Genomic DNA, 12,829 nt, shown 5'->3' on the forward strand with positions numbered 1-12,829 from the left:
TGGAGAGAAAGAGAAAAATGGAAGGGGGAAGGAGGAATCGAGGGAGCGGGCAGAAGAGTGGAGGTGGTGAGTGCATGTCTGAGCAAGGGGGTGTTGATCGATTCCAGGCTCGGCTTTTCCAGACAGACTGAATGGCAAAGGTCAAAGGGTCTCATTTCCTATGAAAGAGGGGCTGTCTGAAACGCGCCTCGTCCGTTTGTCGATTCAATGTGTTTGGAACGCACTCACGTACACACATGCAAACAGACAGTGTGGCGTGTACGCAATTTCAAACATGAAAGCAAGTTTGAAAGGACTGTTGGAGTGAGTTATGCTTTACATAACTATTTGTCATAAAAAAAACTGCAAAGAAATTGTTCTCATGGCCATATTTTTACAAAACGAGACCAGCTGCTGGCCTATGAGGTGAAGGTCGAACTTCTGACTATATGAGCAGGCAAAAGTAACAGGCCTGATGTATGTGTTTGTGCAGCCGTCGAAATGACGGCCGTGTGAGATGCGGAAAAGAAGGGGGGAAGGGTCCCCCCATCCCCCACTTGGGACTTGAACTCATGACCCTCTGGTGAATGAGTTAATAGGCGTCACAGCCAGTTTTGTGGATGAAGCAAGTTCGCTGGGAAACTTTTAAAACTGGATTTAGGGGGTTTAAACACATAACTGAGAAACTCTAGCATAGCTGACAAACATATTAAAGCGTTTTTACAAGAATCCAGTCTTTTCCAACAATATAAATGTCATCTTAAAATAAAAAATGACATCAAGACATACAAAAAAGTCATAACACACAAAGACACTGACCTCACATTTCTTTTAAAGAAAAAAGTTAGCAGAAGTAGCACATTATGAAGTGCATATGAAGTTCACATGGTAGTCTGCATGTGCGTATCTGTGCAAAAGCTGATCTTTTATAGCACGTCCGAGCACTTGACATGCCATTATTGTGCCGGTCACTGCTGTTGGTTTAGTTTTGGGTGCAAAAGGATTATTGATGAAGATGTCTGCAGTAATGTGGATGGCCCTTCCCCCTTTCGTCTGGCCAACTGGGTGTATGTCTACCTGCTCCAGACTAAATCAATAGTTTAATCCAATTGCCATTCACTCCCATAGGGATTGATATCACCTCGCATGCATACACAAACATACGCACACACACACACACACACATGGGGACCTCAATTTAGGTCCCCACCGTGACACGAGTCCCCATGAGTCTGTGTGTATTCAGGTTTAAGTCCCCACCAGAATAGAAAAACAGGTACACACATACACACACACACACCCCATTAGGAGACCATTGTGTCCAACATATAGTGACACATTCTCTATACTAATGTTTACAACCAACAATTAGTCAAAGTTAGCAGTTGAAAAAAAAACATTTATGTTTCTTACAAAAGCAAAAATGTAAAAATACAAGCCCCGAACATTAACTAGCACCCTCAACTTGCATACAAACACATGCAAACACAACACTCATGCATGCCTTGGTGGATAACATCACATTAAAATGTCCTGCAGTGATGTCTGAACGCATAAGCAACACTTGTCACATTTGTCAAATCAAATTTGTATAACATTCTAATAGCATGACAATGCATTCTAATGGAAAAGTCCTCTCGCATGCACTCAAACAGTCACAGTAGAGCACAGGCTCTTCATTTAGGGAGGTAGCAGGGGTTCAAGAAGAAAAGCACACTTACCACAGTGACTCTCTCAGATGCATACACCCAGTCTGGCTCCAGTCGATCTCTGCCCTCTCCATACGTCGAACTCGGCCGTTCCACCCCTGCATTCCTCCACCTCCCTTTTTCTCTCTTCTATTTTAAACTCTTCGTCCTCTAGCTACTCACCTTCCACCCTGACATCTCTTTGTGAATTCCATACCTCCTCTTTCTATTCTCACCCCTTCCGCCGGTCTCCTCGAGTTTTCTCGTCCCGGTCTCTCACTCTTCTTGAAGTCGTCCTCTAGCCGCTATTAACTTAACTGCAGATGGTCTGGTGTTTCTCGCTCTCTGTATGTGTGTGTGTGTGTGTGTGTGTGTGTGTAGAGAGAGAGAGCGAGCGAGTGGGGAGTGCAAACCGGGACACACAGGCTGTGTCAGTTTGAATGAAAATTGTGAATGCACTCCGCTTCCTTCTCCTCCCCCTCTCCCTCTCTCTCTCTCTCCCTCACTCTTCGTTTCCTTCCCTCCCCCTTCATCCCCACCCTACTCTCTTGCGCACTCTTTTTTTCTCTCACCCTCTTTTGGGTGCCTGTTCTGTCTGTATCCCCTCCCATCTTCAAACATTTTCACACTTCAGTCAGACATTTATATTTTTATACTTACCCCATTTCCCTCTTTTTCTCTCTCATCACTCACTCTCTCTCTCCTCTACATTTAAACACATGCACACACATTCATCCTTTCCTCGCTGTGCACCAGACACTTAACCCTTCGAGTTCTGTGAGCCACTACCCTAAAAATAGTTTATGCAGCTTGGTGTCAGACAATCTCAATGTTTATTCAGTATTGTGCTTTTCACATGTGTGTTTTGATTATTGTCACATATTATCCATATTTTAGGTTTAGACTAGTTTCTTCAGTAATTGGTCTTAAAAATGCTTATTAAAACTTATATTTAACCATTTCAGGTAAGTCTAATCTTTGGCAATATTAAAAAATGTACATTCTGTTATGATTTTTTCACTGTTATGTTGTTCCAAACTAGTAATATATATATATATATATATATATATATTTTTTAAATTTTTTCCCTAACTGAACTTAGGAAAAAACAGCTTTGATATCTTGGTAAGAACTTATTATTATTAAATATATTTGTAGGGTTGCTTGGTTTATTAAAAAAGGCAATTTTTTTACTTTTAATAAACCACGCAACTGAACTTGGAAAATAGAAAAGAACAGCTTTTACATTTATTCGATTAATTAGATTTGCTTTTTTAACTTCATAACAAATATTATACTTTGTATAGTTACATTTTAATTTAATGTTAAGGCTCATACCCTAAATATTTCTTGAAAACACAAAAGATGTAACAGGCAGATAAAAGTACACAATATCTAAAATATATATAAATGCTTGTGAGTTAAGTGCTTATGATTTAACTGCTTTCAATATGTTTCAGTGTATTGTGCTAGAACCACACTAAAAAGACCCATACTCGGAATTTGTGCTCTGCATTTAGCCCATCCAAGTGCACACACACACACCCGGAGCCAATGCTGCGGTACCCGGGTAGCAGTTGGGGGTTTGGTGTCTTGCTCAAGGGTCTCACCTCAGTCATGGTATTGAGGGTGGAAGTGAGTGCTGGTTATTCACTCCCCCCACTGACAATTCCTGCCGGACCTGAGACGCGAACCTGCAACCTTTGAGTTACAAGTCCAAGTCTCTAACCATTAGGCCATGACTAAATGTACAAATACCTACAATCAGTAATGAGATTTCTGCTATAGTGTTCCATACAAAAAAATGTTCTACCTACAATAATTGTGAAGTTTTAAAAACTCAATTCATCTAAGGGTGGCACATGCATGAGACTTTGCCATCACATAGACACCTGAGCAATGTACATGTGGTATCAGGAAAAGAACTTTACAAAGTATTTTCTCCACAGACACACTACTTTAAGACGCTGCATTAACAGATCCAGTGTCTGATCGAGTCGACGTGCCTTTAACATTTTCCTCCCCCTCATGCTCTCCATATTCTCTCCCTTCATAGTGACATATTGATCAGACATAATGGGAGGGGGTGGAGGAGTCGTGGTCATTGGGGTCAGCGCCGTGGCTAGACTCCCTCACCCCTATGCATGACCCCCACCCCTCTCCCAACATGTCCTCGCTGACCCCAAGCTCCCCCTTTCCAAACTGACCACCGATCGGCCTCAGCCACCGTATCCGTCTGACATTGGCAGCTGAAGATGGATAGAGTGACAGTCAATAGTCAATACAGGACAGGTTGTGGAGGGTGGGGGAGGATCCATGTCGATCGAAGGGTGAACGAGGAGGGAGACTGTAGCAGTACAAGAGGCAGTTCCCCTAAAAATGAAAATTCTGCCATTGTTTACTCACCTTCATGTTGTTTCAAACATGTATGACTTTCTTCCTTCTGTGGACCATAAAAGAAGATATTCTGAAAAATATCTTTGTGCACTCAAAAAATAGTTCAATGAACTTAATTAAATTAAGGAAAATTTTCCCACATAATTAGTTTAGATTTGTACAACAAGACTAAAACAAGTTAATTAATACAAATGATGTTTTGTACCAAATTAATGTTGTACCTGTGTTAGATAACAACTAGCAATAGCATGTTAGCTATATTAGCAAGCAATAAGCAACTGATCTCATTACTGGCATATAGTACTTTCTACTATAGTACATACTACTTAGCATATAGTTATTGCTAATTGAATGAACACTGAGTGAACAACAAAACTCAAAAAACAATAGAAACTCTTGTAAATATCCATCATAACTGAGCATTAAACACTAACAAGTCTTCCTCTTTATATAAAACATAAAATTACACTTCAATTTCAACAATTTCTCTTAACAGTCCAATGTAAAACATGCTGAGAACTACAGATGCCCATTTAATTGTCAACAAAAATTATTTATTTAACTTAAATTTGACAAATTTAAGTGGATTGTTACAAAATGTTCAAGAAGTTTATTGCTTCAGCTCATTTTAACAAAGCAAGCAAAAACCTTTATATATATATATTTAATTCCAATGGGGTCCAGTGCTGTTTTAGTACGGAAGTCTTAAGAGGCCATGGATTATGATTATTTTTCTTTCTCGTTTTCTTGTGATCACGACTTAATTATCTTGTGATCTCGACATTACAAAAGTTGTTTTCTCATTATCACGAGAACAGGATCACAAGAAAACAACTTTTCATGTCGTGATCATGAGATAATTAAGTCGTGATCCCGAAAAATTAAGAAAGAAAAATAATCATAATCCATGGCCTCTTAAGACTTCAGTAGTTTTAGACATTGTATGACCAAAAACATTCTTCAGAATATCTCTTCTGTTTCTTAAAAACAAAGAAAGTCATACAACAATATGAGAGTGAGTAAATGTTTACAGACGTTGCATTTTCCCCTGAACTATCCCTTTAAGATTCTATTAGCTATTTCAGTTTCATGGGGTTATGGGAAAATTGTGACAATGGAGACCCAAGGATCTATGAAATATAAAGGTGAAACAAATTCAAAAATGAATGAGTTCCAGTTTCCCATCTCCCTCATCATTTAGGCAAGTAAAAAGGGAACAAGACAGCAGTGACACTACCTGAAAAACATGGTGGGCTTCCACTCCATTGCTTCCCACTGCCTAGTTATCTCAGATCAGTGAGCTTGAAGGCAGTAAGACAGGCCAGGGACAGCACTTTAAAAGCACTGGGACGCAGCGGCGGTGTGTCTGAGCTGGGAGTGTCTTGCACAGAGCGGTACACTGTTAGAAAAGCTCCTCCATTTTAGCAATCAGCCAATGTCTCGGTCCCTGTGGACACCCTGATGGACAGACAGAGTGCTTCAGTACATTATGAGGTTCGAGGCACATCAGATACCGCTGCTGAGGCTAAAGCAACATCCTCCTACCGGCTGAAAATCTTTAGTGATTGGATAAGAGTGGTGTGATAATGCTAAGCGACCATTTCGATATACAACAGTAAGAGTCGTTTATAACAGTAGAGAAGTTAAAAGAGGATCATTAGGATTTCAGATGGTTCAGCCTTTGCCTGAAGCAAGCCATAGGTCTTCTCTCATTAATATACGTCTCGAGTGACATGCAATATTTCTGCTAGGCAGTTTGTAAATGCACCCTAATGACATTATTATTTCAACATTGACTGTAGCGGGGTTAAGTTACACACAGATAAGCCCCTGCAGTCTGCCACTATTACGTTATTAGAAATGTCTTCGAATGGGCTCCTACACTTTCATTAGTGCATCTTAAGTGCTTTTCATCATTAAGTGCGTACTATCCTTTACTTTCATTATTTGGCCTTTTACTGAGAATATGATCTGGTATAGCTTGACATGAACGGGTCAGCACAGCGTTCACATGCTTTATTGCAGAAGAACCGCACGATCAGAATGAACAATCCTCTCAAGGAGCTGAGATACCAATCAGAAAAAAAGAGCCGAATGCAGCTCCGTCAGCCAGCAAATCAATACCAACCATCTTAAAAAGGACAGCATGGGGGAGCGAGCGAAAGACTAATGGAGGAAGACAAGCCAGAGAGTGGAAGAGTAAAGAGATTAATGTAAAAAAGGATTTCCTCTGAAAATGAATCAAAGTCAGCCAGTGAAATAGAAGGTCAAAGGTAATGGGATTAATGGACATAATTAACTCAACTCTATTTTAAATTAACTCTTTTTGAAAGGCAGCAAAAATATCATTGGTTATTTACCAAGAAACAGTGCTCACCAAGGCATTTATTTCACCATAAATAATGTATAAAATACTGTAAAAACAGGAATTTTGTGAAATAATATTATTATCAATGTTGAAAACAGTTGTGCTTAATATTTTTGTGAAACTGTGAATCATTTCTTCAGGATTCTTTGATAAATAGAAAGTTCAGAAGAAAACCATTTATTTGAAAAATGAATTAAAAATTTTAATTTTATTCATATTATTACTTATTTGTGTGATGCATTGCCCCATTATTGTAAATTACAAAAAAAACTTGCTTTTCTTTCTCACAGATTGAGAATTATTGTATAAAAATTGTAGTATTATTAAGTTTGTATAAAAGTTATATTTTTGATCAGTTTATGTAGTGCTTTTCTGTCGCATAAAACAAGGTCAGCATACACTGCAGTTGATTTAATGTATTTGCAGTCAACCAATCACACTTACTTGCACAATTTTTTGTAGTAAAAATGACAAGTCTACATTATTATATTGCTTACTTCCATAAACATAATATAATAATGATTCCCGTTAATGTGTCCTTTACTTTTCATTTCTTATCAACAGCTGATTCTAGCAAGCATGTTTCTTCAGGGTCATCTTTATGTGAGATACCGCATTGAAGCTAACACACTGATCAAGAAGTATGTGCTTTGTTTATTGTGTTGCTCTCTATTCCTTTAACAGGTGTGTCCATGGCTTTTTGTATACCATCTAATTCATCGCTCTCATCTTCCATCACCACGGCTTTCCATGATTCCTGATGCAGCCTTTCATTCCTTTCTGTTATCTGGGGTGACGGTGGGACTGTTGCCACCAAAGCAGGTGGAAGATGTTTGAACTCCTCCTCATTTATATCAAAATCCATCATTTTATGATCAAGCACCCACCAGCGTCCCGTAAAGCCCACGTCCAGCACACGCTTTGGCAGTTCTGCCCAGGGCACAGAGATTGCCGAGCAACGCGCCTCATACAGGCTGGACTCGGAGTCGTACTCTGTGTAATAAGTCAAAGATGCAATGCCCAGACTGGCATAGCGCAGCCTGCCCTCGTTTCGCAGTTTCACAAGGGTCTGGACGTGTCCATCTGAGGTGCCACTGCGTATCCATGGAGACAGCAGAGCCAGACGTTTGGAGGTTTCTAGCAGGCTGGTCTCAAAGGAGGCATCATCAGGGTTGGTGTAATAGCAGGCGTACATTCCTCCCAGAAGCCCAAAGTAGACTGAGGCTTTAAGGGGTCGCTCCCGGGCCCCCAGCACTGCCTCACGACAAGCCTCCTTATAATCGCTTAAAAGACTACGGCACCATACACCTGACAACAGTGAAGAAATAGCAGATTAACGTTCAGCTAATACCATTTTCGAATTACCACATATTGTATGAAAGATAATGCAATAAGAAAATACTAAAGCAATACGAAATGATATTTTAATGCCACTACAACAGATTTAGAAAACTAGTTAGCAACCTAAGCTGTATTTTCGTAGATAAAAAATTAACACGCCTGCACTCAATTGTGCACTCTGACGGACCTCCTAATTGTAATACGAACAGTATCTTCATACTTATGTCAGAAGCAAAAACTATAACCGTGGCTTAGTCTTACCTGCGCGACTGTTTATCAATCTTTGCCACCTTGTGCCCTTGGTTGTCTCTGTAGCAGCTGTGGAGCACCATCTCTTCAGCAGCCACGAGGCGGCCATGTTAGCGAATGAACTCACGAAGTGTGACAGTTCACGGTGGATGTAGCACAGGAAGAGCTTCCAGCCGCCAGTTTCCAACACTGGCTCAACGTGGCAACGGAGGCTGGTGAAACTGATTAGCCAAAATGGCGAGAAGCACGGTACGTGTAATGTTATTGGCCGGGTGGGGAAACAAAATATTGTATTTTCTTCTTCTTCTTCTGTTTATTGGCGATTGGCAGACTAGCTTATTAGTGCATTACCGCCACCATCTGAACTGGAGTGTGGAGCATCGATGCATGTATATGTATCACATATGAATGTATATCATACTAAATAATAATACTAATAGTCATAAATAAATAAACAAATAAATAAACATCATTATATTCTTATATAATTTCCTGTATCTTTAAGATATTTCAACAAAGCAAATCTAATATTCTTATTCCTTTTTAGCTTACTTAATATATCTTCTAGCATCATGCTTCCACCTTCTTCTATTACTTTAGCTTCTAGCATTTGTCGTTCGTTGTTATATGCTCTACAATGCAACAGTACATGCTCTACAGTTTCACAAATCCCACAATGCATGCATAATCAATTTATTGTATTTTCGGATCCACCATGCATTCTTATGCATATGAGCCATGTCACTAAAACGGGAAAGGAATTGCAAACAGATAATGCTTTAAAAGTTTTTATGTTAAACAAATAAGAGAGGTCTAGAATTATTTATCTCAAATATTTGGATCTGAATTTAGAATTTGACAAGCAAATATCCTTATGCGCTATGAGTTTATTTCACAACACTTTTGACAATTTCATATACATGTATTAATAAATATGATTGTCGAATATATGAAAGATGACAGTCGAGAAATAGTTTTTTTTTTTTTTTAGCAAAGCAGCCTAATTAAAACAACAAAAATAATAATAGGAACGACACATAAAAAAACAAAACAAAACAAAAAAACAGGTAAAACCAGGGTAAAACATTCCAGTTTTAGTTCCGGCTTTGTTCCGGTCACGTGATTGTGCTTTGACGCACTGGAACCCTGCAGGTGAAGTGGAATATGGGGACAAAAACGATAAATCCCTGCGTATTAAGACGGTATCAAATCTATTCTAGCTACAGTCGAATCGGCTAATCCGGGCTGACGAAACAATTGTTTTTGTGCCTGCTTGCTCGAAGCAAGCTTAAATTACTGAAGGATTACCTAGCAGCCAGGTGAGCGAATTAGTCTAAATATGATTTTGGTGGTGCCGGCTGTCGTACGATTATATTGTGTTTATTGTCTTCTTTCCGCGCAGATAGTATTCTTATGAGAACTCCCTAGGAATCCTGTAATCTCCAGTCATGGCTAGTCCACATGAATTAACGTTTCAGGGTAAGGTTTATGTGCTTATATGCACCATCTTGTTTGGTCTCTCTGTCTTTCTGCTTTAATCTTCATTCTGCACGTTTCCAGAGTTTGAGGAACCCGCCGATCTGCTGTCTTCAAATCCTGGAGCCTCAACCCTCAGCATCTCCAGCCCCGGCGCAGCAGCCTCCTCAGATGTCAGAGTTGATCTGTCAGAAGATGAAGACAATCAGCAAGAGAGTTCAGAGGTGAGCTGCAAAACCAAACAGGCAAATAAGGTCTCAAGTAGATGCTTATATTTCTTGTGCATCTTAGTTTAGATCCCCATTTTCCCACAGTTGCTTGGAGGTGAAAAACAAACTGGTGGTTTTTGGACGTTTGAATACTATCAGTCATTCTTTAATGTAGATACAATGCAGGTATGTTTGTTTTCTTACTTGGTATGGTATTCTTTGTAACCTTCATATTATGTTGTAATATAATCTTGGTACAGTCACTATGTGTGGGTCAAAATTACCCAAATTGGATTCGGTATGATTCACCAAAGTCACACTATGAAAACAAGCATACAAATAAATAATAAAGTAAAAACAGTGAACTTATATCATTAATAGTTTCCACACATAACTGAAAAAATATAATTAAATGAATAAAATTAACATATGATTTAAACAAATTTTTTTTTTTTTACAAACTGTACATTTTATAAAAGGTATTTTAACTATGTTGTAACCATATTTTAAAGCATTTAAACATTTTAAACAGAAGTTTGTAAAAACATTTGTGACCCCGGACCACAAAACCAGTCATAAGGGTCAATTTTTCGAAATTGAGATTTATACATCTGAACGCTAAATACATAAGCTTTCCATTGATGTATGGTTTGTTAGGACAATATTTGGCCAGATACAACTATTTGAAAATCTAGAATCTGATGGTGCAAAAAAATCTAAATATTGAGGAAAATCACCTTTAAAGTTGTCCAAATGAAGTTTTTAGCAATGCATATTACTAATCAAAAATTAAGTTTTGATATATTTGCGGTAGGAAATTTACAAAATATCTTCATGGAACATGATCTTTACTTAATATCCTAATGATTTTTGGCATAAAAGAAAAATCGATAATTTTGACCCATACAATGTATTTTTGGCTATTGCTAAAAATATATCCAAGCGACTTAAAACTGGTTTTGTGCTCCAGGGTCACATTTATTCTGTGTGCTTTCCTAATGCTCAAACTGTAGAAGCATCGCTTGCAATGCAAAGATCACGGGTTCGATTCCCAGCGAAATTACCATGCAGGAAGTGACAAAAATGTACGCTGTCAACTCGGTGTAAATTTCTTAAGATAAAAGCATCTGCCAAATACATAAATGTAAATACCCTTAGGGAGTAGAAAAATACACAAAATAACAAATATTGCTTTTGTGCAGATTGACCGGCAAACTATGTAAACATAGTAGAAACTTTGCATACATGTTCATGACTCTAAATGAGAAAAAAAGTCACAAAACATGAAGGAAAAAAAAGCAGGTTAACCAGTATTTTTGACAAGATTGACATAATACTAATAGTAATAGAAAATTTCACATTTAGGCTTTATCTCATATCTTGGTAAATTTGAACTAATTACTAATATTTTAAAGGGAGATCCTGGTTGCTTACTACTAACTACCACATTCAAATCAAAGCATAAACAACTCTAGTGCCTTAATAATTGTAAATACTGTTATCTTTATTATTTTAGGTGCTGGATAGGATAATGGGCTCAGCCATACCTTTGCCAGGACGGAATTTTGTCAAACACCACATTCGAAATAACCCTGATCTCTATGGTAATGTAGATATTATTTAATCTTGCAGAGCACTTCTTAACAACACAGCCAAACGATTTCTTTATATTTGAATGAATGTGGATTATCATGAAACTGTCAAACATTTTAGTTTTTGTTTTCCTTCCTCTTGTCAGGTCCTTTCTGGATCTGTGTGACTCTATAGTGTTCTCATTGGCCATCAGTGGAGACCTCTACACATTTCTGATCAATATGGGAGACCCAGGGTATCACTACAGACCTCAATTCAACAGAGGTGAGACTGCAGTAGGCATGGACATTTGTGGAGAATGATTTCTTTGGTACTTTAAGAGTAATTGGACCTAATATTATACTTTACAAATATAAAAGAACACAACTTTTTGGTTATGTATTTGTTTTAGTTCTATAAATAAACGAAATTAACTAAATATTATTATATAAACAACCAATCAGATTTGAGTATCAGTAAATCTAAAGGTCAACCACTGATTAAACCCACAACTCATAGATTCAAGATTTGAGTCTTTTTATTTTTATTAAAAAGAATATGTAGCAGACAGTGCTGTTTATGTCAATCCCTTATGAATATACTAAATGAAGATTTTGTTTCGTTTTAGTCTCGATTACAGCCGTCACTGTGTTCCTCTATGCATGGCTGGTGCCTCTAGGAGTTTGGGGCTTCCTAACGTGGCGTCAAAGTGTTGAGAGACACATCAGCGGTTACACGTTTTTAGAGACTGTGTGTGTCTACGGTTACTCTCTGTTCATTTATATCCCTACCTCGGTAAGTTTGAGATAATGTTCAACACATGGTCAGACTTAATGATGTTAGACCTGATAAGTCAAATTCAGTCTCTGTTTTTAGATATTGTGGACAATTTCCGTTTACTGGCCCGAGTGGCTATTGATTGTCATTGCCATGGTGATCTCTGGCTCAGTGTTGGTAATGACATTCTGGCCGGCTGTTCGCGATGACACAAAACTAACGGCATTTGCTACCATGGCAGTAATAGTGTCACTTCATGCCCTTCTGGCTGTTGGCTTTAAGGTGAGAGAAACTCTTCAAAGGACTATTCCAAGTCAAATACACCTTAAACGCTATCAGCTATATCTGAAATAATTTGACTCATCTTTGAGCTATAAAACTCTTTAAATTAGACTTTTAAGGTGGAACTATTTTTTAGGAGCAACTGCTTACGTGTTACCATAATACCCTAATATTTCTGTGAATACAAAGCAAAAGTAGCTTTGTTTACTTTTATAGCTGGTTATGGCATGTTGAGAGATTGGTGTTCATATTCACACCAGTCTTATGCCAACACATTTAACTGGAACCAGTCTGATATCACAGCAAATAAACTTTTCAAGATACTTCATTTCTACAAACCAGAGGATGAGTCCATATTAAATTATGTGGTAACTGACAAGAACATATGCTGTTGATAGTGCTTAAAGTGATTTATGTGACATACACTACCGATGAAAAGTTTGGGGTCAGTGTTTGTGTGTGTATAATATACATGTGTGTGTGTGTGTATA

At 38.1% G+C, this 12,829-nt stretch overlaps 1 protein-coding gene and 1 pseudogene across 1 annotated transcript; one reads left to right on the plus strand and one right to left on the minus strand.

Annotated features, from left to right (window-relative positions):
- Positions 1-6,648: 6,648 nt before the first annotated feature.
- LOC107753167 (uncharacterized protein C19orf52-like) lies at positions 6,649-8,271 on the minus strand. Its single transcript, XM_016569296.1, has 2 exons — positions 8,035-8,271; positions 6,649-7,740 (listed from the first exon to the last, which is right to left on the minus strand). The coding sequence occupies exons 1-2, from the start codon at positions 8,129-8,131 to the stop codon at positions 7,067-7,069; spliced, it is 771 nt and encodes a 256-aa protein (XP_016424782.1). The 5' UTR covers positions 8,132-8,271; the 3' UTR covers positions 6,649-7,066.
- Positions 8,272-9,109: 838 nt separating this feature from the next.
- Positions 9,110-12,829, plus strand: part of LOC107753159 (protein YIPF1-like) — a 4,832-nt pseudogene continuing 1,112 nt past the window's right edge.

Source organism: Sinocyclocheilus rhinocerous, unplaced genomic scaffold (assembly GCF_001515625.1).
Source record: "Sinocyclocheilus rhinocerous isolate Xijiao unplaced genomic scaffold, SAMN03320098_v1.1 scaffold191, whole genome shotgun sequence".
Taxonomy (NCBI): Eukaryota; Metazoa; Chordata; class Actinopteri; order Cypriniformes; family Cyprinidae; genus Sinocyclocheilus; species Sinocyclocheilus rhinocerous.